The sequence below is a fragment of the Emydura macquarii genome, unplaced genomic scaffold (genome assembly GCF_026122565.2).
Source record: "Emydura macquarii macquarii isolate MOO-44397 ecotype Brisbane River unplaced genomic scaffold, CSIRO-AGI_Emac_v2 contig_2636, whole genome shotgun sequence".
Taxonomy (NCBI): domain Eukaryota; kingdom Metazoa; phylum Chordata; order Testudines; family Chelidae; genus Emydura; species Emydura macquarii.
The window spans coordinates 27335558-27360813 of NW_027132773.1; the positions used below are offsets into that span (position 1 = coordinate 27335558).

The 25256-nt window shown below is 45.5% G+C and overlaps 1 protein-coding gene across 4 annotated transcripts in view; it reads right to left on the minus strand.

Moving 5' to 3' along the window:
• Nucleotides 1-25256, minus strand: part of MOV10L1 (Mov10 like RNA helicase 1) — a 93762-nt gene that overhangs the window by 49453 nt on the left and 19053 nt on the right. For all 4 annotated transcript variants that reach the window (XM_067564356.1, XM_067564355.1, XM_067564354.1 and 1 more), the window contains 8 exons: nt 19561-19755; nt 18408-18522; nt 10499-10676; nt 6220-6290; nt 4806-4897; nt 3960-4018; nt 3108-3214; nt 2110-2227 (listed from right to left, as the gene is read on the minus strand). In XM_067564356.1, the coding sequence (XP_067420457.1) occupies nt 2110-2227; nt 3108-3214; nt 3960-4018; nt 4806-4897; nt 6220-6290; nt 10499-10676; nt 18408-18522; nt 19561-19755 (935 nt within the window). The remainder of the gene's footprint in view (nt 1-2109; nt 2228-3107; nt 3215-3959; nt 4019-4805; nt 4898-6219; nt 6291-10498; nt 10677-18407; nt 18523-19560; nt 19756-25256) is intronic.

A 25256-nucleotide genomic window follows, 5' to 3' on the forward strand; every position in this document is an offset into this window, starting at 1 on the left:
ATTCAAATGTGCATGGAGGGAAGGGACCATTATAATCATTTAGTCTTACCTCCTGATAACACAGGCCGAAGAACCTCACTCCAGTAATCCCTACATCAAGCCCATAAATAAAATTTCTGTTTGACCTTTAGAGCATATTTTTTAGAAGCACATCCAAGTCTTGATTTAAAAATTTCATGTGATGAAGATTCTGCCATATTCCTAAGTAAACTGTTCCAATTATCAATTATCCTCAAAATTAAAATGTGTGCCTTACTTCTAGTGTGAATTTGTCTAGCTTCAGCTTCCCACTGTTGGATCTCATTATGTCTTTTTCCATTAAAGAGTCATCTTTAAGAAATCTCTTCCTCACGTAGATACTTGTAAACTGTGATGGAGAACCTCTTAACCTTCTTTTAGATAAACTAATTAATTTGAGGTTCTTAAGTCTCTCACTCTAAGGTAGGTATTCCCTACCTCAAAATCATTCTTGCAGCTCTTTTCTGAACCCTTTCCAAATTTTTCAACATCCTTTTTGAAGTGTGGTCATGAGAACCGGACACAGTATTTTAGTAATGCTATATACCAAGATAATGCCTCTTCCCTATTCCAACTTGATATTCCCCTGCTTATGCATCCAAGGATCACTGACTCTCTCAGCTACAACAATGCATTGGGAGCTCCTGTTAATTTATGTATGTACCATGACCCTTAAGTCCTTTTCAGTATCACTGCATTCCAGGATTCAGTCACCCATCTTATAAGGATGACCCTACAGTCTTTTGTTCTAGATCAGTGGTTCTCAACCTATTTACCATTGCAGGCCGCATAGGCAGCTCTCTGTGTGTTATGTGGGCTGCATCTACACAATATATATACCACCTGTACATCTACAAAAAATAAGGTTTAGTATTTGTTATATGACAGCAATAAGATTCAAATTGATAGAGTACCTTTCATCTCAACACCGGCAAATGTCTACCAAGAGCATTTTAAATTAGCAAAATAAGTCAAAAAATTAACTGTTAAAATTAATTAATTTACTGTAAGGGTGGCATGGCATAGTGTATTGCCACCCTTACTTCTGCACTGCTGCCAGCAGTGTGGCTGGGCTGAGTGCCCAGAGAGCGCGGCTGCAGAGCCTGCTTCCAAAGATGGGGAACCTTGCCTGGTGCAGGGTGCCCTCCCAGCCAGGGACTGCCCCTCAGGCATCTAGCGTCCTAGTCACACTCTAACCCCAGCATCCAGACCCCTGGGTGAATCCTGTTCCACCCCATTTTTGCACCCCCTGCCGGCTCTTCGCCCAGGGCAGGTGATCCTCCCATCCTGCCCCAGTTACGGCCCAGAGGATGGCATGTGGGCTGCAGCTGTGTACTGACCGGCCACAAGTGGCCTGCAGGTTGACAACTACTGTTCTAGATGTCTGACCTTGCATTTGGCTGTCTTAAAACATGTGGTTCAAATGATCTCATCTTACCAACTGATCTTGATCATTCTGGATAACTGACCTGTCCCCATCACTATTTACCACTACACCAATTTGTGCCATCTGCAAATTTTACCACTAATGATTTTACATTTTCTTCCACATTGCTAGAGTATTGGGAAAGCTTAGCATTAGGCCAACAAATCCCTGCTGGACACCACTACAAATATCCCCCAATGGATAATTATTCCCATTTATAATTTTTTGCAATAGTTTGTTAACCAGTTTTTAATCTATTTAAATAAGAGTTACACTGATTTTGTATAGTGCTCATTTAAAAATAAAATCAGAATGATATGAGAGACCTGGTCAAATGCCATAGAGAAGTCCAACTATCTTATGTGAGCAGTTACCCAACCAACCTTGTAATCTCAAAAAATTATATAATTTTGATTTATCAAAACCTATTTTCTATAAAACCATATTGGTTGGCATTAGTTACATTACAGTCCTTTAATTCTTTATTGACTGTGTCCCATATTGGCCCAACATCAGCTTTTTTCACAATCTTCTGGAACTGATTCAGTTGTACTAAGATCTGGGTGGATGGACAGACAGATGCACAATCCCTCAAACCAGTCAACCAGTGCAATTTTCAAATCCAAAACATCAATATAAGGTGGAAAGAAAACATTAAAACATACTCAGTTTACTTGTCTGTGTAGCAACAGTCACCATGTGAGACATGGTCACTGTGTTTCTCTCCTTCGGCACCATGCATTTTGTTTGCTCATCTTGCATTTTCTTTTTCTGAAAAGAGCACTGAAGAAGAGACGCACACACATACAAAAAACAACCAAGGATAAGCTCGGCTATAACCTTAGAGTAAGTGTTCTCTCTGTAATGCTTTTAAGACTGTTAGAAATCTTTAGCACTTCCTCCCATTTCACTGCACATCTACTGAAAAAGCTGGGACAAAGGGAGAAAGAGAAGAGAGGAAAGCCAAAAACACAGATAAATACCCTCACACCCTGGCACATTTTACTTGAATGAAAGAAAAAAAGTTACTCATGACAACTTTATCTTAAAGCATTGTAGCTAATTCCACATACATTCTGCAGATCTGGACAAGTTTTCAAAAGTTATCATTGGTTTATTTGTTTCTTTCTACATGAACTGCCAATATGTACATTTTGGGCTATTTTTAAGAAGATATCCACCTCTTTTTATGATGTGTTTAATCAGGAGTCATAACAAGGGTGGATCAGAAGCATCAGGATCAGAGCAAGGGTGGATCAAATGCATCAAACGCCTTACAGTAAGGTTTCTCATTTGCTGCTATAGTCAATGACAGGATCAAAACTTCTGCCCAATATCTACTTAAAATTAAAAAAAAAAAAAAAAAGCTTATGAAAACCAGTCTAAAGCAAATCTGGAAACCCAAGCTCCTAGTTTTATACGCAGTTTCCCTTTCAGAAAGGAATTTATGTATGACTGAAATTATGCATCATAGGTTGATCCATTCAAAAGCATGGAACTGTGAAACAAGATCTTCACCACCAGAGGACAGACGTTATAAATACACCAGACATAACAATGCATCCATGATTGTGCTGGTCCTCTCTAAGGCTGTATCTGCAGTACCAAACTGTTGCCATTTGAGTATAAAACATTTTAAGAAATAAATTTATAGTAGATTTACCTTGGTATACTGTTCATGATTATCAGCAACAGTACGACATCCCATATTATTCCAAGAAGTCTTGACAACTTGTGGGGATTGTAACACCAGAGTATCTGGAAACAACACTTTGGAGGTGGGGGACAGGAAAAAGAAAAGGAACAAAATGCTGAAAGAGTCATGTAAATATATCCTCAATATACGCATATTAAGATACTTATGGTCAATGTTTAATTACAACAAACATCAGCTTCTTTCTTTGAACTAGCTGTGTCCAATTCATGAGAATTGGATATAAAAACCTTGGATACGGTGAGGGAGGAATTGGAAGGTAAAATTAAAGTCCACGTATGCATTTCTGTAGGCTGCTGAGCTGACCAGAAATGTGCAACTCTTGTCAATAAAAAGGCCACTATACTTAGCCACGTCTAACAGAGAAGGATTACATAAAAAGTCGAAAGCAGGAATTCTGCATCTTCCCTATATTCCTGCTGCATTTTTCCCAATTTACTCAAACTGGAAAGTCCTTCAGAATTCTTTCACATTGTGCAAAAAACAAACAAACAAAAAAAAAACAATGGCACCAGCAGTTAGATATTGATTAGATTTGTATAGTTCTAATTGGAGTCGAACTGCTTTGTACTACCACCATGTATAGACACCACAGAGAGGAAAACAGTTTGATAGTGGTGCTCTGTGATATTAAAGATTACTACTCTCTGGACAAAAGATATGTGGTAATTTAGGTGAATGGATAAAAGCCCCAGTAAAACACTGCATTTTGAAGTCTGACCAGAAGAGTACAGTATATTAACTTCACATCATTATTTACGGAAGGGGAGGAAAAATGCCCTAATCCCATTGGAAGGTTACCTTTTTCACCCAGATAGATGCCTTGTTCAACTGCAAACTGGCATCGCCTGCTGGTAGTCCTGTCAATGGAACAGCAAGAGAGGATTAAACTAAAGTTTCCATAGAATACAACAATACACACTTACACGCTCTCTGAGCCAATGCTATACATCAAAAACTAAAATGAAACATTAAACTTCTATAACATTATGTATTTCTTCCCTCCATTCCTGTTTTGATGTGGTACTTGGCTGAAAGATACTTGGTCAAGTTTCCTTTACAGGCATATTTCAACTAACTTTAAAATGGATACATTGATAAAATATGAACAATGTTTCTCAATAAGGGACAAAAGTTTTCTTGAACTTCAGAGATAAGCTGGATAGGAAGATATTTTTCCTTAAAAACCAAACAAAAAACTCAACTAAGTTTTATTAAGGAAGATGAAGGGGTGAATTTGTATTGGAAATTATGCTTTCTAAGCAAGTTTTGATGTTGCCAGCATACTAAAGAAATACAGTGAGCTCAATATTAGACATTCTTGTCCTGCCCTGGTGCCATAAAGTTACTGCAATTAGAGTGAGATTCTCCACTGCCTGTCTTTTAAGAGTAGTTATTTACATATAAAAGAATGGGTGTAGAAAATGTAAAACATTCCCTTTCTTTTTTGATAGCATTGTGCACTCACTTTGCACAGATACAAATGACTACATAAAATGACAGGTAGTGGAGTATCAGGTTCTAAGATTTTGTTTGTCCTTTACCTTCACATGTACTTTTCAGAACAACTATGCAAATTGTCATGTAAGACAACTAGCAAAATAAAAGGACAGTAAAATAAAAATAAATAAAAGCCTACAAAAATACCTATTGAATGTAAATTCTACATCCATGGGTTCAGAGTTGTAATACTGTTCAAACTCTGGGTTAAGTCTCAGAGTAACATCTTCATCATGAATCTGTTTTAAAGAGAAGAAAAGCCAGTATATTAGTCCTGCAGGATTTGAGGGCACTCAGACTCCATAGAATCAGATCCTTTATGTTTGAGACATCTCCTGAAGCATAAGAACAGTCATACTGGGTCAGACCAATGGTCACTCTACCCCAGTATCCCGTCTTCTGACACTGGCCAATGCCAGATCCTTCAAAAGGGAATAAACAGAACAGATAATCAAATAAATGATCCATTCCCTGTCACCCATTCCCAACATCTGGCAAACAGTGGCTAGGCTCATCCTGGCAATAGCCATTGATGGACCTATCCTCCATGAGCTTATCTAATTCTTTTTCTAAACCTATTCTAGTCTTGGCCTTCACAACATCCTCTGGAAAAGAGTTCCACGGGTTGACTGAGTTGTGTGAAGAAATACTTCCTTTGGTTTGTTTTAAACTGGCTATGTATTAATTTCATTTGGTGACCCCTAGTTCTTGTGTGTCGAGAAGGAGTAAATAACATTTCCTTATTTATTTTCTCCACACCGCTCATGATTTTATACAGCCTCTATCATATCCCCCCCAAGTAACCTCTTTTCCAAGCTTAAAATCCCAGTTTTATTAATCTCTCCTCATACGGAAGCTGTTTCATACCCCTAACCATTTTTGCTGAAAAGGGGTGACTTGAATACTGCGTGAAGATCTAGATGTGGCTGTACCATGGATTTATAAAGAGGCAATATGATATCTTCTGTCTTATTAATCATCCCTTTCCTAATGACTCCTAACATTCGATTAGCTTTTTTGACTGTCGCTGCAAAATGAGTGGATGTTTTCAGACAACTATCTACAATGACTCCAAGTTCGTTTTCTTGACTGGTAACAACTAATTTAGACCCCATCATTTTATATGTATAGTTGGGATTATGTTTTCCAATGTGCATTACTTTGCATTTATCAACACTGAATTTTGTCTGCCATTTTATTGCCCACTCACCCATTTTTGTGAGATCTCTCTAACTCTTTGCAGTCTGCTTTGGACTTAGGAGCATTTGCTCATACTAATTAAAAATAAAAAAAGGGATAACATCTACCGTATAATTTAATATTTCTACATAAGAGTTGCAGACTTTGCTTTTAATAGGTGAAATTTGTAGTGTTCAGGAAAGAAGTAAAGGTCTTAAACGTCTTCAAAATACACAGTATGAAATAAAGTAGAATCAATCATTTGGGAGTAACTAAAATGAATCCATTTTCACAAAATGGACACAGACAATTCTTTAACTTTCAGTTTCCCTTTAGTCTTGTGGACTGCAGTGTTTCATAGCAGAAAAGCTAACTCACTCACCTCAGTAACATAGGCAATATACTCTATTATATGCTCACAGTAGTCTTGACTTTTCAATATCACTTTGTCACCTTGTTAAAAAAATAGTTAAATAAAATGTTTAGTGTAAAAATACTGTTACAAGATACTGGAAAATTCTCACTGCAATGTTAGCACCCTGTGGGAGGGGGAATATAGTAGAATTTAATGAATTACAAGGGTCCTGCAAATTCACCAATGAAGTGACTTCACTGAAGCTGATGCACCTGTGCACACTTGGGCTCAATATGGTCTCAAAACCAGAATACCTAGGTGTGTAATGCTTCTACTTATTGTGGTATCCTACTAACAATTTCAGCACTATTTACTGGAAATAACATCCTGCATACTGCAAATTATTTAAAAAATTCTGACCTAAAAAAACAACTCCTTTAATCTGTTTTATGTTTAACATCTCCTATTCTCTAGTTAGTGTTATACTAGACAGCATATTTTCTGTGGAAAACCGAATCAATTACTTTACATCAGAATCCTGAATAAACCAGGACAAGCATGAAAGCACACACACATACTGCCTCTTCAAAGCATAACACCTCCAGAAGAGAATGGTTACTTATCTAGCATGTTGTTCTTTGAGACGCGTTGCTCATGTCCATTCCTAATGGGGGGGGGAGGGGGTGTGGTTGTGTGTGGTGTACTTGTCACATGCATCAGCGCTGGATATTTTTTCCCCTAATGGTACCCAAAGGGATGGCTCTAATGCCCTCTGCAGCAGTGCACGAATGCACCCGTATATAGGGCACTACTGCCCTCCTGCCCATTCAGTTCCTTCTTACCAAACTCTGACTAAGGGGAAGGTGGGTGGGTTGTGGAATGGACATGAGCAACACATCTTCAAGAACAAGAGTTATAAAGTAAGTAACTGTTCTTTCTTCAAGTGCTTGCTCATGTCCATTCCCAATTAGGTGCCTTACCAACAGTAAACCCCTGGAGGCGGGAAGGAGTTCACGGATGTGCCCTCTGCAAATCTGCCCGGCTTGCTGCATGATGTCATAATGGGATGTAAAGGTATGCAGCAAGGACCAGGTAGCAGCTCTGCAGATGGCCTAAATGGGAACATGTGCCAGGAATGCCGCTGAAGATTCCTGAGCTCTCGTGGAGTGGGCCATCATAGACCTCAGGGGCACAACTTCCGTCAACTTGAAGCAGGCTCAAATACAGGCTCCAATTTAAGATTCATTGTGATGACACTGGCCGCCCTTTCATCCAGTCAGTGACTGCAACAAAGAGTTGCATGGATTGACAGAATAGCTTACTCTTCTCTATATATAAAGCCAGAGCTCTCCTGATGTTGAGAGTTTGAAAACCATCTCTCCTCATTAAGACGTGATGATTTGGAAAGAAGACAGGTAAGAAAATATCCTGGTTGATGTGGAAGTTGGAAATCACCTTTGACAGGAAAACTGGGTGTGGTTGCAACTGGCTCTTATCTTTATAGAAGATTATATAAAGGGGGCCCAGAGATCAAGGCTTTAGTTTCCGAGACCCAGTTAGCTGACATGATTTGCCACCAGGAATGTGACTTTCTAGAATATGTGCATGAAGAAACAAGAAGCAAAAGGATCAAAGGGCGGGCCGGTAAGCCTCGGAAGAATGAGGTTCAGATCCTATTGAGGAACTGGGGTCCCATACTGCTGGAAACAGTCTTTCCAGGCATCTGCAAAATGTAGCTGAAATTTCATGTGAGAAAACAATTTTCCTTGTGTGCAGGGTGAAAAGCTGATACGGCTGCTAGGTGCACCTTGACTGACAAAAAGGCCAACCCTCCCTGCTTTAGGCACAGCAGCAGTCCAGAATTATTTGAATGAATAATTTAGTTGGAGAAATATCACAGTGAGCTGCCCAGCAGGCAAAGCGCTTCCACTTGGCCAGGTAAGACGCTCTGGCGGAAGGCTTTCTGCTCTCCAACAGGACCTGCGCCTAGCAAAACTCATCCTTGAAGCAACCAAACATGAGGTGCAGAGAGACAGATCTGGGGGCAGCAAACGACCTTGATCCTGTGTGAGAAGGTCTGACCAGGAAAGCAGCATCGAAGGGCAAACAATGGACAGACTGAGCAACATCCTGTACCAATGTCAACACGGCTATGCTAGGGCCACAAGGATGACCCATATCGCTCTTGATTTTTATGAGGACTTTGTTAATCAGCAGGATCGGTGGAAAAGCATACATGAGATTGCCTGTCCAGGACAGCAGAAATGCATCGGTCAGAGAGTCTGCATCAAGCCCTTCTATGGAACAGAACTGATTACACTTCCTGTTCCAATTGGTGACGAAAAGATCCACTCAAGGAGCACCCCACCTCTGGAAGATGCTCCTGGCTACCTCTGGGTACAAGAGCAATGCATGGTGAGAGCAAAAGGTCTGCTGAGGCAGTCCACTAATATAGTTCTGATCCCCAGCAGGTGTACTGCTTCCCAGTGAATGCTGTGGCCACACAGACGTTCCACAGGCACAAGGCCTCCAGACAAACAGCTGGGGAACGGGCTCTCCCCACCTGTTGATACACTATTTTGATGCTGTGTTGTCAGTGAGAACCTGAACGACCTTGGCTGAGAGTTGAGGTAGGAACACATTGCAGGCCAGTCGAATTGCCCTGAGCTCCTTGACATTGATATGTCAGACCAGCTCGTTTCTGATCCAGAGGCCTTGGGAACCGAGATGCGCACCCCACTGCTGCCTCAAGGCATCAGAAACCAGCAATAGCATCAGTCACGGGGCCACCAGCGTGTGACAAGGGTTCATACACCACTCGAGAGGGGTAAGTATCCAGGTGGGGACTGAGAGGGCAGTATGCAGGTTGTGCCTGGACGGGGAGCACACAGACACCAGCCACATTTGGAGAGGTCTGAAATATAGCCTGGTGTACTGGATTACATAAGTGTAGGCTGCCATGTGCCTACCAGGCTGACACACACCCTCACTATATAGTGAGGGATGGGCTGACACTCGGGTTATCAGTTCCAACATAGAACTCCTGTCAGAAGCCAGGTTCCGGGTTCTGGCCCATGTGGACTCTAGGGCCGCTCCGATGAACTCTATCCTCTGGACTGGAATGAGTGTTGACTTTTGCTTGTTTATTAATAGGCTCAGAGCTTGACAGGTGGTCAGATGACAATGCTCAATGCTGTTCTGGACTTGCACTCTTGATCGACCCCAGATGAGCCAATCATCCAAGTACAGGAAGACCGGTATGCCTCAATGCTTGTGATGGGCTGCTGCCACTGCCATGCATTTCGTAAACATGTGTGGTGCTGTTGAGAGGCCAGAGGGGAACACTGTGAACTGGTTTTGTTGCATGCCCACAGGAGATTTCTGATTCATGGTGACCTTGAAAGATGGAAATATGGAAGTAGCCATCTTTTAAATAGAGGGCAGCGTACCAGTCACCTGGATCCAGAGAAGGAATGATGGTGGCTAGAAAAAGCACGCAGAACTTCAACTTCTTGAGATATCTATTGAGGCCTCACAGGTCCAGACAGCTCTCAAGCCTCGTTTTTCTTTTGGAATCAGGAAGTAGCAGAAATAGATGGATCTCCCCCCTCAGTTCTTGAGGGATCTCTTTCACCGCACCCACCTGCAGGAAGGCCCACACCTCCTGGATGAGAAGTTGCTCACGAGAAGGGTCCCTTAAGAGGGACAAGGAAAGTGGGTGAGGAGGTGGAAGCAAGACAAAATGGAGGGTATAGCCAGTGGCTAGCATGTTCAAAACCCAGCGGTACAATGTTACGGTAGTCCAGGAAGGGGGTAGGGTTGGAGGAGAATAAGAGGGAGTCTGGACACGGGATGGTGACTAGTAGGTCACCCTTAGGCACACCTTCAAAAGTTCTGTTTTCCACCTTGGTGGTGGTTCGAGTCTGGTGGGGGGGGAGGCAGTTGTTGACGAGTGCCCTATATATGGGCACTTTCATGCACTGCCGCAGAGGGTGCTAGATCTGGCATTACGGGTACCACTAGGGGGAAAATTTCCAGCACCAGTGCATGTGCCGTGCACACACACCCCTAATTGGGAATGGACATGAGCAAGAACTCGAAGATGAATCAAACATTCTGAGGCACTGTAATAAAATATTGTCACTGTTCCATTTATGTAGGAGCCAGGGTTAACAGCTGTGTCTCCAAATGTTTTTAATACGCCATTCTACGAAGATAAAATGCATCAAAGTTCTATTGTGTAGATTGAGAATGTTGCTCATCTAGCTATTCAGCTTTAACAATTTTATTAAGTGTAAACCATCACCTGCATATAAGGAAGGTCTTCCCTCTGCCAACCCTGGCACTTCCAGCACCAAGAAGTTCCCATTCTTTTTCAAAATGACTCCACTCATACTGAATTCTTTGAACTCCATGTCAGCATGGATCTCCTCAAGCCACAGCAGGATAGAAAGGTTTGCTTTATAGTTAGACAGTTTCAGGCGCTGGAAAAAGAAAGTAAGTTATGTGCACTGTAGTAGTGTTTAGAAGCTACAACAGAGATCTGGGTCCCATTGTGCTAGGCACTGTACAAAACACCTATGATGAAGACAAAGTCCCTGCCCCAAAAGGTGTGCAATCTAAGTATACAACAGACAAAAATGGGAGAGAACAGAGGCACAGAGCAACATGACTTCCCCAAGGCCACAGAAGTTAGTGGCAGAGCTGGAAACAGAACTCAAGTCTCTCAGTTCAGTGCCCTAGTCACTAGACCGTGGTGCCTCTTTAATGAAAGGTAGCAAGTGATAATGGGAATCTGGGAAGTGTCAGGCTTAATTTACCATTTCCATGTACATGGACGGGGATTTTCAGAAAAGTCTAAGCTGGTTAGGCACCCAGATCCCATTGAAGTTCAAGAATTCCTTTTGGTTCCTTTGAAAAATCCCAGCCACAGTACTTTTAAAGTTTTTGCATTATAATCATCTTCGAGAGATCTCTAAAATCAGTTTAGAAAGTAAATATAGATATATCCTGGTTTTAGCTGTATTTTATTTAGATCACTAGTAATTTTCTAAGTAAAACTAATTCAGATTACACTGCGATTCTCGCCTTTTCCCCAAATTACAAAAAAAGAGAAATGTGCATTATCTACTGAATATAGAAGTAACAGCACTAGCAGATTCTTAATATCAGACAGGACCTTAAATGTGGTATTAACACATACTGTTACTGCACTCTGTGCACATGTTTAGTAGCAGATTTAGCTTATCACAAGGCTGATACAGAGATGCTTCTTGGCTTGTGAAAGACTGGCATGCATCAAAGCATACAGCATTTGGAGTTTCTTGGAAGCAGTTTCATTGCCCTGCTGTTATCTTAGTGCAATGGCCTCAGTTGTCAGGACAGACAACAGGTTTTTGGTTAAGTCCCAGTAGGGATTTTCAGAGTGCTAGGTGAGAATCCCTCTCTGCACTGAAGCAGTTATGTTTAGACCTTAAAAACGTAGCTTGGTGGTTCTGAAGGAGACACAAGCATATGCTGACCAGAAGCCAGGACTTTGAAATCTGTAGACAAAGAGCTATCACGTTTATGGCTGTTTGGTTTTATATTATTTATTTGGAGTTTACAAAATTATTAAGCTGCACAAAGGGAATGTAACAAGAGACTATACTGGTCTGCTTTATTTTGGTTGAACAGCAATCCTTTAAAATAAGTCAGAAACCACAGGAATTTTTTTCCTTTTCCCCTGAAAAAAAAAAAAAAGACCGTAACTAACCTTTTCGTAACTGTCCTTCTTCAAGATGTGTTGCTCGTGTCCATTTCAATGTAGGTTAATGTGCGTCACATGCACTGCTGCTGGAAGCTTTTCCCCTAGTGGTATTGTCCGGGTCGGCTTTAGTTCCTCCCTGGTGTGGCACCCTCATAGCACGGTATATAGGAGACTGCCGCCCCTCAGTTCCTTCTTGTTGGCAACTCCGACAGAAGGGTAGATGGACTGGTTTTTGGAACAGACATGAGCAACACAACTCGAAGAGCAACAGTTATGGAAAAGTTAATAACCATCTTTTCTTCTTCGAGTGCTTGGTCATGTCCATTCCAATATAGGTGATTCCCAAGCCAGCAGATCTAGAAGGTGGGATTGGAGTTATGCTACAAACCAGACTGGAGGATTGCTTGACCAAAGGCCATGTCATTGCTTGCTTGCTGTGTAATTGCAGAGTGAGAAGAGAAGGTATAGATAGATGACCAGGTTGCCACTTTGTTGATATCCAAGATCAGGCCTTGAGCCACAAAAGCTGCTGATGAAGTTTGCGACCTTGTGGAGTGTGCCATTAGGCTTCGGGATGCTACCTTTGCCAGGTTGTAACATTCCCGGATGCAGGACGTGATCTAGGACAATATCCTCTGAGTAGAAACTGATTCGCCTCTCATCCTATATGAGATGGCCATGAAGAGTGTATGGTCTTCAAAGAGGCCTGGTTCGCTCACTGTAAAAAGCCAGTGCTCGTCTGCCATCTAAAGGAGTGGAGTCTCTGTTCTTCTCTGGATGTGTGAGGTTTTGGGTGAATTCCGGAGGAAAACGTCCTGGGTATTGTGAAAATGAGAGACCACCTTCGGTAGGAAGGATGGATGGGGATGGAGCCGTATCTTTTTTTTTTTTTTTTTTTTTTTTTTTTTTTTTTTAAAAGGACAAGAGGACTATATACGGCAGCTCAGAAGCAAGTACCTGAATTTCTGGAACCCTCATAGCCGAAGTGATAGCCACCAAAAAAAAAACAAAAAAAAAACCCATCTTCCACGACAAGTGGAGCAGGGAGTATTTTGGTATTGGCTCAAAGGGAGGCCCCATGACTTCTGACAGTATTAAGTTACGATCCCATGGTGGTACCAGTTCGTGTACCTGGAGGTACAAGCACTCTAGGCCCTTTAAGAATGATGAGCAGACTGAATTTGAAAATACCGAGCAGCTGTTCATTGGTCGATGGAAGGCACCGATCACAACCAGGTAGTCCAGAATTAGAGGTACGGTCCTTTGCCTGGCCAGACATCTTTCCAAGCTGACCACAGAGTAAACCTCTTCCACTTTGGCAGGTATGCCCTTCTGGTGGATAGTTTCCGGCTACCCATAAAAACCCTATGGGCATCCATCGAATATGCTCCTTCCACCTCATTCAGCCACACAACTGCCATGCCTTCAGGTGGAAACATGAGGTTTTGATGAAGAAAGAGTCTGTTCTCTTGGGAGATCAGGTGCAGGAGCAGAAATAGGCTGATAGTTTATCTACGAAGAGGTTCACTTGTGTCGTGAACCAGTGTTGACAGGACCATGCCGGAGCTATGAAGATCATTTGAGTCTTATCCCTTCTAACCTTGAGCAATACTTTTTGGATCAAAGCTGTAGGAGGGAAGGCGTAAAGCAATCCCCCCCCAGGGCAGAAGAAAGGCATCCGATAAAGTGCCTTGGTCGTGTCTCAGATACGAGCAGAACTGGGGACGTTTTTTGTTGAGATCGGTTGCAAACAGGTATACTTGGGGAAATCCCCACTTCTAGAAGACAGTAATCAGAATGTCTGGATGAATGGACCATTTGTGAAAGGATCTGCTCAGGTGATCGACCAGGGTGTTCTGTGATCCCAGCAGGTAAAAAGCCTCTAGATAGATTGTTAGGGCTATGCAGAACTCCCACAAGTCCAGTGCTTCCTGACACAGGAGAAAAAGGTACACCATCTTGTTTGTTTATAGAATATTGACATGGTATTGTCCCTGAGCATGGAGATGCACTTCCCCCGCAGGTGGATTGAAATGCCTGATAGGCTAAGCGTACAGCTCGCAGCTCTCGGATGTTGATGTTAAGACTCAACTCTTCTGCTTGCCCACAGGCCCTGAGTTTTGAGGGCTCCCAGATGTGCTCCCCAGCCCAGGCATCAGTGACCAGTGACACTGAAGGGCTGGGTGTTGGAAAGGGGACCCCTTCATACACCTTGAGAAGATTCAACCACTGCAGACAGGAGTGGATAACTGAAGGTGGAACTGTCACGATACTGTCCAGTGAGTGTTGGTTTGGTGCATACACTGATGCCAGACACGTTTGGAGGGGTCTCATCCTGAGACGAGTGTGTTGCACCACACAGGTGCAAGAGGCCACGTAGCCCAAGAGCTTTAGACAGACCCTTGCTGTGGTGGTAGTAGATTACGTCCTTAGATTGAGCACTAGATCCACTATAGTCTTGAAACAGCTCTCCGGAAGGAAAGCTCTAGTTTGGGATGATTCAAATCACTGCTCCAACAAACTCTATCCTCTGAGTCGGTAAAAAGGTTGATTTTAGTTTTTTCCACTATGAGGCCCAGATGACTCATTTGGTCCACTTTCAATCTCACATGATCTTCCGCTAGCTCCTTGGATTGGCCCTTGATGAGCTAGTCGTCCAGGTATGGGTACACCTGGACTCCCACCCTCCTGAGGAAAGCTGCCACTACCAACGTGCACTTCGTGAAGACCCTTGGGACCGTGGATAGGCCGAAGGGAAGTTCTGTGAACTGATAATGGCTGTGGTTTACTACAAAACTTAGGTACTTTCTGTGACCCTAAAACATTCCTCTATACAGTTAACTCTACAAGTCAGGGTTTCGCAGGTTCAGAATAAGTCTGAGGTCCCCACTGGATTTTGGGATCAGGAAGTAACGGGAATAAAAGCCTGTATTTCTTGAAGTGGCTGGAGCTGCCTCCATTGCTTCTACCTTCAAGAAATACTATAACTCTTGAAACAGCAGTTTCTTGTGAGAAGAGTCCCTGAAGAAGAACCAGGAGGAGTTGTGTGGGGGAGGCCAGGAATTGAATTGGAGGGTATATCCCACCTCCACCCTGTGGAGCACCCTTTGGTCCAATGCGATACTGGCCCAAACATGGTAAAAATGGGACAACTGGTCCCAATAGGAATAGAAGTAAGGATAGGATTCAGGTTGTAGACTAAAATACCATCCTCGGGCATGCCTTCAAAAGCCCTGTCTGGGGGCCCTACTGTTGCTATTGTGTGAGCTGCTGCATCCGCTGCATTAGGTCTGCTTGAAGCGATGCCTTGGTGATCACCTGCCCTCTTCCACCAATGCTGCAAACTCTGATCTGGATTCTGCAGGCAGTTTTTTGAACTTGGAGATTGCCCTCCAAGAATTAAAATCTTATCTACTCAGGAGGGCCTGGTGATTGGCAATTTGTAGCTGACAATCCCTTTTGAGTAGATTTTCCTGCTCAGCAAGTCCAGTTTTTTTTGCATCCTTTGTCTTTGGTGATGGTTCCTGCTGTCCCTGCCGCTCCCTCTCATTGGCTGCAGCGACAACAAGGACATCGGGTGGTGGGTGCATGTACAGATATTCATCACCTTTAGAGGGCAAAAGTATTTTCTTTCAACCCGCTTAGCTGTGGGTTGCAGGGAGGCAAGCGTTTGCCACAGCACGTTGAAAGGCCTTGATATGGCCTCATTCAACGGTAAGGCAATCCTTGCCTGTCTGGAGGTGCCAATATGTCTATCAAAGCCAGAGCAGACTCCTATCTCCAAACTGGGATTCTGAGCCACCCTTCTCAGGAGCTCTTGGTGTGACTTAAAGTTGTCCTGAATTGGCATCCAGTCGTCTGGGGAGGATGAGGACGTGGCTTTGGCCGATTTGGGTTCTCACCACTCCTACTGGTCTGGAGCCTCATGTACTGGTGAATCCTGAGGGCCCGGATTCTCTACTCCTATCACTGAGCCCCTTTCAGAGGGGGATGGAGGAGGCGCTCTGCCTGCAGATGACACCAACTGGAACAGTCCCATGAGCGTGCTCCAAGGGGCCTGGGTGGCCCATGGGGCCCATACCACCGAGGTGGAACTTGCCACTGGGGTGGAAACCACGCCGGTATGGCGGCTTGGGCACCTAGACTTCGCTCCTGTACCACTAGTCTCCTATGACTCAAAGACATGTAGGATGATGCCTTCGACCCAGTGTGACTGGTGACTGATGACTCGCTTCTAGACGACCACAAGGGTGCTGTGCCCTTGGGTGTCAGGCTCTGATTACGTGGGGCTGAGCGGTGTCGAAATGAAGATCAGTGCAAAGTGGAAGAGCGGCGAAAAGATGAGGAATGTGTCATTTGTCCCAGTGTCGTGGTGGAGACTGGTGTTGGGAGGAAGACCAGCATCATGATAAGTGTCTGCTGCTCAAGTTGGAATGGTGCCGTGAGCACGAACAGTGCTGAATATGTGGTCGGCTCTGTGATCCTGATCAGTGCCAAGAGTACAAATGGCACCGAGAGCTCAAATGCCAAGACTGAGATCTTGATCGGTGCCATGGTGCATTCCTCAAGGTCTCCTGGGAGAAGGACAGACTCAGATTCTAAGGTCAGAAGGGACCAATATGATCATCTAGTCTGACCTTCTCCACAACGCAGGCCAAAGAACCTCACCCATCCACTCCTATAATAGGCCCCTGACCTACAACTAACTGAGTTATTAAAGACTTTAAAGTACAGAGAATCCACCAGCAAGTGAGCCATGCCCCATACTACAGAGGAAGGCGAAACCCCCCCCAAAGTTTTTGCCAATCTGCCCTGGGGGAAGATTCCTTCCCAACCTCAAATATGGCAATCAGTTAAATCCTGAGCACGTGGGCAAGACTCACCAGAGGATTGTTGCCTTGACATTGCCACTGGTTTCTCTGTGCTTGCTCCCTGCCTTGACTTGGCCAGGTCCCATGGCATCTGGGATGGTCTCCCTGGCACGTGGCTTTGGGGAGGGAGAGGCATTGGGAGAGTCAGCAGACTCCTCACTGCCTTGAATGCCTCTGGGGTAGTCGGAAGAGCCAGTGTAGAATCCCCCGCAAAGCTCATCATCAATGAGTGCAAGTGCACTGGATTCGATAGCCCTTCCACTTTGGCTGGAGTCAACGGTGCCAACTGGGAAACGCTAGGGCACGGGCAGTCCGACACAGATCTCACCTACTGCTTCTTTGCTGGGTAGCGACCCTGGTCCAACCTCTTAGTGTTTTTGCAGGGCACTGGTAATGATGAGCAATGATGGTCTATCAGCACCACTTTCCTCGGTGCCAGTAGGGAGTGTCGGTGCCAGGGACCTTGCGCTGCGTTGTGGCTCCCTTACTGATGCCGGGGCGCTGCATGCCGAGTCTGCCTGGTGCTCGGAGGCCGGACGGAGTGCCACTTCCATTAGGACAGACCTGAGTCTGCTGTCTCTTTTACTTCAACCTAAAGTTCACACAAATGTGGCACTTAGCAGGAATATGCCCCTCTCTCAGGCACTTCAGGCAGTTCTCTTGTAGGTCACTCACTGGGATCTTGCTGGGGCAAGTGGCACACTTTAAAACCTTAGGAGTGAGGCATGCCCCGAACCCATCAGGAGAAGCCTGCCAGGTAGGAAACTAACTACTGTTATCTAACAACAACTATTAAACTATTTACACTAAATTACAGGTACCACTGAGGAGGAACTTGCAGAGCGAGGATACAGAAGCATTCCAGCAATCACTGCGGATGGAAAGAAGGAACTGAGGGGGTGGCAGTCCCCTATATACTGTGCTATGAGGGTGCCACTGGGGACAATACCACTGGGGAAAAAGCTTTCAGCACATCCACCTACATTGGAATGGACCTAAGCAAGCACTTGAACTCAAATCTTCTTTCCTCTGTGAACTCAAATCTTCTCTCTCTGCAACTATTCAGACACAGGGCATTTTGGGTAAAGATTGCACACTGATGATTTGTGAACACTCCATTACCCAGGAAGTAGTATAGTAAACTCTCTAGAGTTGCTCCCGGCCTACTTCACAAACAAACACTGTCCCTCTCCTCCTACCTATTTCTGTTAATCCTATGCCTACTTCCTCTCTATTCCTCCCCACAGTCATATACTGCTAGTGCAAGAAACATCTTCTCTTGCAGCTCCTGCCATTTGGGATGGCCTTTTTCTGTATGCCACTCTAATATATGCCCTATCTATCCATTGTCAAACTCATCTGCCTAGGCCTTCTAATTTCTTTTGTTTGGTTCAGAGACTGCAAGATGCTGACTCCCACTAAAGTCAAGAGAGCTTCTACCAGGTTCTGACTCTTATTTTATAATTAAATTTTGTAGACCTACATAATAACCATTATATATAAGACAGCAGCTACATGGCAGTGTTTTTGTATGTATTCTGGTTGGCATTCATACACATACATAGAGAGATATTTTACACTTAAAATACACATACCTCTGCAAGGAGAGGATAAAAAGTCAGTATGTCCAATTTTTGCTCCACACATTTTCTTAATCTATCTGGTATGGAATAGTGTGGGAGGAAACTTGGAAGATGTCTTCTACAACTTCTAAAATAAAAACTCTGTTAATTCAGTCTGTATTTTTACTTTGTAGAAAGTAGTTCTTATACACTGAATTTGGCTGATCAGTGTGGATTTCTTTAGTAAAAGGTAAGAACACCACACACACACACACACACACACACACACACACACACACACACACACACACACACACACACACAAAGAGCTACATGTGAAGGACCACAAGTTAGCAAATATCATCCTCAAAACTACAAAGCACAAATACAATAAATGAAACTTTTGCCAGCTTAGAGTCAAACAAGAAACAGAAGTTTTCTAATGGGGGGGGGGGAGAAGGGAACGACACACGGGACGGGATGACGACGACATACACCAACTTTTTTCTCCCTAAAGAAGGTGTAATGGGGAACAATTTCATTTTAGTTACAGTTTTAAAGTATCTGTTAAGTCAAGTGAATTATCTTTGTTGTGAAAAATTTACTTATCTGGGGAAACAAACACTCTTCAGATTTGTCAGTTGACTTCAGAGACCTCTTCCTGATTTTCATTCAAAATTTTCTAGTTTGTATTGCTGAGATCCAGTTACACCAAATGAGTTGACCAATGTCTCACATATCAGTAAGTCAGTCAAGGGACTTCCTGGGTTTCAATTCTTGTTGTCTAAAACACTATTGGATTTGCACCCTACCCATTAGTGGTGCACTGTGGCAACACCTTTAATTCTAAACAGCCTCTGGCTCATTCCTAAGAGCATAATATGCAGCAGAAACATGTGTATCATAAGAAAAAAATATATAAAGAAAGTTAAAATAGTTTGCTAAACAAGGAAAATCTATTTCAGGTCAATGGAATGTTAAAGAAAACCCCCTCGATTATTTCTCTTTCTAGTTTACTGAATGAATAGTAGTTACAATATGAAATAAGTTAGTTTAGTTCCATGGAAGTCTATTATACTGAAAGTTACACATTTACTTCATGGCCATTCTATAAAGGAATGCCTTTCTATTTCCTTCATGTTTGACACAGCTGAAAATGGATTATCTATGGTTTATTTGATAGTACCTTTTTTGTTCTGTTACAGTAACTGTAGTCTTCATGTGCTGGAACTCTGAAATAACTTTATGCTTTCTTAGTGAGAATGGTTCAGTGGCTGCTATTAGAGATTCCTCTTCATTTATTACAGTTACTTCAATGTAGCGTCCAATAATAAAATCAGAAAAACAAAGCAACAGAAGTTCTTTGCAGCGGCCAGGATTTCTTTAAGTAAGCAAGGAAAACTAAGTTAATGAAATTATGGTTTTGAAGAACCTATCACTTCAGCTATCACAATATTGTTGAAAGATGTGAGTTTTAAGGGACCTCAATGAAAATCAAGTAACGGCTGATTTAAAAGAATAAGACAGTTACTTACCTTTAACTGCTGTTCTTTGAGATGTGTTGCTCATGTCCATTCCATTGTAGATGTGTGCATGTCATCGTGCATGGTTACCGGGACTTTTTTCCCTTTAGCAGCTCCCGTAGGGCTTGCTCTAGCACCCCCTGGAACGCCACACACATGCCGCGGTATATGAGGTGCTGCCAGCCCTACGCCCCCTCAGTTCCTACTTGGTGCAACCCCGGCAGCGGGGAAAAGGGGTGGGTCATGGAATGAACATGAGCAACACATCTCAAAGATGAACAGTTACAAGGTAAGTAACCATCTTTTCTTCTCTGAGTGCTTGCTAATGTCCATTCCATTGTAGGTGACTCATAAGCAACACCTTGGAGGTGGGCCAGAGTTATGGATGAGCTGCCTGCAGCACCGCTCTGCCAAAGCCCACATCATCCTGTGCCTGCTAGACGATGGCGTAGTGGGACGTGAAGGGGTGTACCAACGACCAGGCAGCAGCACTGTACCAGCACTCTCGCTAGAAAGGCTGTAGATGAGGCTTGAGCTCTGGTTGAGGGGGCTGTAATTATTCCTGGAAGCGGCACCTTCGCTCGCCTGTAGCAGAACTTGATGTAGGAAGTTATCCACGATGGATTGCACTGGATGTAAACAGGTAAGCCTTTCATCCGGTCAGCCACCGCAACGAAGAGTTGTATAGAACTCCGTAACGATCTTGTGCACTCGATGTAGAATGCTAATGCCCGTCTAACATCTAGCATCTCTGCCATCGCCTCTCCTCCTTCGAATAATTTGGGGAAAAAACATGGAGAAAAATATCTTGGTTATAATGAATTTGGGAAACTACCTTAGGCAGGAAGGCCGGGTGGGGCCGCAACTGAACTGTGTCTTTTAAAAACACAGTATAAGGAGGCTCCAAGGTCAGCATCCTAATCTCGGAGCCCCACCTTGCTGATGTAATGGCCACCAGATAGGCCACCTTCCAAGAAAGCAGGAGTAAAGGGCATGTAGCCATGGATTCAAAGGAGGCCCACCCCCCCATGAGCCGCAAGAGAACCAGGTTGAGATCCCAGGGAGGCACCGGGTCACGGACCTGCAGGTAGATCCTCCCCACCCCTTTCAGTAACCTAATCATCATAGGGTGGGAGAAAATTGATCTCTCTTGCAAAGGCTGATGGAACGCTGATATAGCCCCCCAGGTGGACCTTTAGGGAGGCCACAGCTAATCCCTGGAGCTTTAACTGCAACAAGTACTCCAGGATCGCCTGTACTGGTGACAGCCCTGGCGAGATCCCTTGGGACTCCACCCAACAGGTAAACTGCTTCCATTTTGCACGATATACAATCTGTGTGGAAGGTTTTCTGTTACCCAGCAGAATCTTATGGACTTGCACTGAACAGGCTTGCTCATCTGTGCTCAGCCACAGAGTCTCCATGCCGTGAGGTGCAGGGAGTCCAGGTCTGGGTGCAGCAAGCAACTGTGATCCTGGGACAGGAGATTGTGTCATCTTGGAAGCTTGGGGGGGGGGGAGGGGGGGGGGCACACGATTGATAGGTCCCATGAGCATGCTGAACCAGTGCTGGCACAGCCAGGCCAATACAACTAAGATAACTTTCGCTTTGTCCCTCTTGATTTTCAGCAGGACTTTGTGAAGGAGAGGAATGGGCGGGAACATATACGAGGCTCCCCAACCACTGCAGCAGGAATGTGTCGGAGCGCAATCCAGCCTCCAGACCGTGGAGGATAGCTCCACCACTGGAAAAATCATAGAGACCACCTTCAGATGAAGCAACCAGTTGTAGCGGAGTAAGAACAACCTGCTGAGGCAGTCCGCCTCGTTGTTCCTCACTCCTGGCGGTGAGGCACTATTTTCACATAATAGCCCCTCACCTCCCAGGTCCCACAGATGTATGGCCTCCTTGCAGAGGGCTGAGGAGCGGGCTCTCCCCTGCTTGTTGATATAATACATAGCTGCTGTATTGTGTCAGTACCTGCACCGCCTTGCCTGCAATAAGGTGGAGGCCTCACCCATAACTCTTTCACATTGATATGCATGCCCCTCTCCTCCCTCAACCAGACCCCTTGTGTGCCGGGCTTGGAGCTGACATGGGCCCCCCACCTTAAGTCCGAGGCCCCTGTTACCAAGATAACCAAGTAAACTAGCTCTTCGAAAGGTACACCCCTCAACACTGTCCCAGGGGCTCATCCAACAGTCTAGTGTGGCTAGGACATGAGGAGGAACTCTGACCACCTGGTCCAGGGAATGTCGGCTCGAGGCATAAAACGAGGTCAACCACAACTAAAGTGGTCTGAGCCTTAGGTGAGCCATCCTCGCCACATAAGTGCAGGCTGCCACGTGACCTAACAGCTGCAGACAATGCCTGGCTGTTGTCATTGGGCAGAGGTGCAGGCGAGCAATGATAGCCGACATCTTCTCAAACCATGGCAGGGGTAGGAAAGCTCTAGCTTAGGAAGCGTTCAGGACCACCCCAATTAACTCTATCTGCTGCACCGGACTTCTGCTAGTTTATTAGCAGATCCAGCTGGCAGCAGATGACATGTATCAGGTCTATACTGCTCTGGACCTGGGCCCTGGACCTGCCCCTAATTAGCCAGTCATCCAGGTAGTGGAATATTTGGAACCCCTTGAGACTCAGGTGTGCTGCCACCACCGCTGCCATGCATTTTGTAAATACCCTTGGGACCAAGGAAAGGCCAAAATCTGAACTGGTAATGGGAACCAGCTATCATGAAACAGAGGAAATGCCTGTGGCTGGGGCAGACAGAAATGTGGAAATATGCGTCTTTTAGGTCGAGGGCGGTATACCAGTCTCCTGGATCCAGGGAGGGAATGATGGAGGCAAGGGAAACCGTGAAAAATTTCAGTCTTTTGAGATTTGTTGAGACAATGAAGATCTGGTATGAGTCTTAGGCCGCCTTTTGCTTTGGGAATGAGAAAGTACCTTGAGTAAAACCCTCTCCCTCTCCTGCCCAGTGGGTCCCTTTCTATAGCCCTAAGGCTGAGAAGGGCCTCTACCTCCCACACAAGGAGTTGCTCATGAGAGGGGTCCCTGAAGGGGAATGGGGAGAGAGAATTGTGGGGAGGGGCAGACACAATCTGGAGGGCATAGCCTGCTGAAATTATGCCAAGGACCCAGAGATCTGACGTGACCTTGGCCCATTTGGACAGAAAAGGAGCTAGGTGGTTGAGGAAGGGACGGGAGCGCACCTTCAAAACTGTCTCCTCTGACTGCCCAATTGCCTAGACGATCCTTGCTGGGGGGCTGAAGAGGACCCTGGTGTTGGTCCACGTCTCCTTGACCACCTATTTCTGTCCCTCTGTCTACAGGGCGTGAATCTCCACAGTTGGTACCTCTGCTGCTGCCGGCCCTGAGGATGGAACTAGCAACTAGCAGTCTGGAGCATATAAAGACCCAGAGACCAGAGCATAGCCCTCAAGTCCTTCAGACCATGCAACTTTGCATCTCTTTGGTCTGAAAACAAGGCCGACCCATCGAAGATGAGATCCTGGATGGACTGCTGGACCTCCTGGGATAGCCCCGAGGATTGTAGCCATGAGCATCTGCGCATATAAATGGCAGAGGCCATAGCCCTGCCCACTGAGTCTGCTGCATCCAAAGACACCTGCAGCGCCGCCCTGGCCACCATGACAACCTCCTCCACAATGGTGTTAAAGTTCAGTGCCTGGTCCTGGTGCAGAATATCCACAAAGTGCTTTAACGAGTCCCAGAGGTTGAAGTTGTACCTGCCCAGGAGTTAGCAATTTGAAATGGCAGGCTTGCTGTTGGATACATTTTTCTACGGAACAGGTCCAACTTCTTGTTGTCCTTGTTCCTTGGGATGGAGCCCCGCTGACCCTGCTTATCCTGCTGGTTGGCCATGTCCATGACCAGGGCACCGAGAACGGGGTTAGTGAAGAGATACTTGAACCCCTTGGCCAGGATGTAATATTTTTTCTCAGCCCCTTTAGAGGTTGGGCCACTGATGAGGGGGTCTGCTACAGAGCCTTAACTATTTTCAACACCACTTCATGTCCAGGTGCTCTGAGTGATCTTGGGTGACCGCCTCGTCCGGGGAAGAGGAGGAGGAGGACTGGAATGGAGCGGGGGGGGAGGTGGCATCCCTTCCCACTGACGGATGATCCCCACCGAAGTCCCTTCCTGAGGGTCTTACTCGTTATCAGAGGCCAAATGGTGGCCCTTCTCTGGCATGTGTGGGGGGCAGACTGCACCCCCAATGATTTGAAGGACTGTAGACCTGGCCCAATACAGCCATTGGGGAGGCCACCCTGGGGCTGCCTGCGCTGAAGGATGTTCTGACAGCCTATGCTGGTGGTGCCTACTCGCCTGGTGACCGCCCTCCCAGAAGGGCACCAACTCACTGTCCGACGACCACAGCAGGACTGCCTCAGATGCTCCCATTGTCCAGTGTCAAGGGTGCCAATCTGTCAGTGCTCCAGCGCTCTGGAGAATGGCTCCTTGGTGCTGCCAAACATAAAGACAACGACATTCGGCGCTGATGCCGCGACCAGTACCGATGCGGGGAGTCATGCTCCAACTCTGAGCTGGAACATCCGGAGCGTCGCCTGGGCACTGATGATTTGCAATACCGCTTCCCTCTTGGTGCTGTGTCAGCCTCTGGTGACCAGGTTCTGCACCGCCTCGGTGCGGATGAACTTCTCCGTGCCGGGGAGCGGAAGTGGTGCTGACTTTCCTCAGGGGAGTGACCTCGTGCAGGTGACCCCGATGGGCACCACCTCCTGGTGCGAACTTCAGCCAGTGCCGGGGACCGTGACCTGTGCCAGGAGGACGACCTCGCTGCATCTCCTACTGATGTGAGGTGCTCCAGGTCACGGTTGCAAGAGCACCCCACAACTTCTGGGGGAGCAGCAGCATGTCAAGCCTTCCCCCCGGGGCAACTGGGCTCATGGGGATCTTCCTCCCCGCTCCAGGGATCACCTGAGCCAACTAAGGGCCCTCTCAACACAGGCTTCCCCTGGGACACCAGCCCCTTCTCTCTGGGTGGAGGCCAGGATAGGGGCAGTGTGGGCAAGGCCAATAAGGTTCTTGCCGCCTGAAACACCTCCGGCATCGATGGTGCCGGCAGGTGCAGAGATGCCCCCCACTCCCCGGAATCAGGGGTGGCTCTCTGACCAGAGACATAGGCTCCAGCAGTGGCAAGCCTCTGCCTCAGTGCCCCGTGCTCAACCCTGCTTTCTTATACCATGCGGGAGAGAGTCCTTGCTCCGTGCGCTGTTTACGCTGCCTCTTCTTCAGCAACGACAAAGACGTTCAGTGCCGACGGCACGCTCTGCACCAATGCCACGCTCGGTACCGAGGCCAAGCGGGT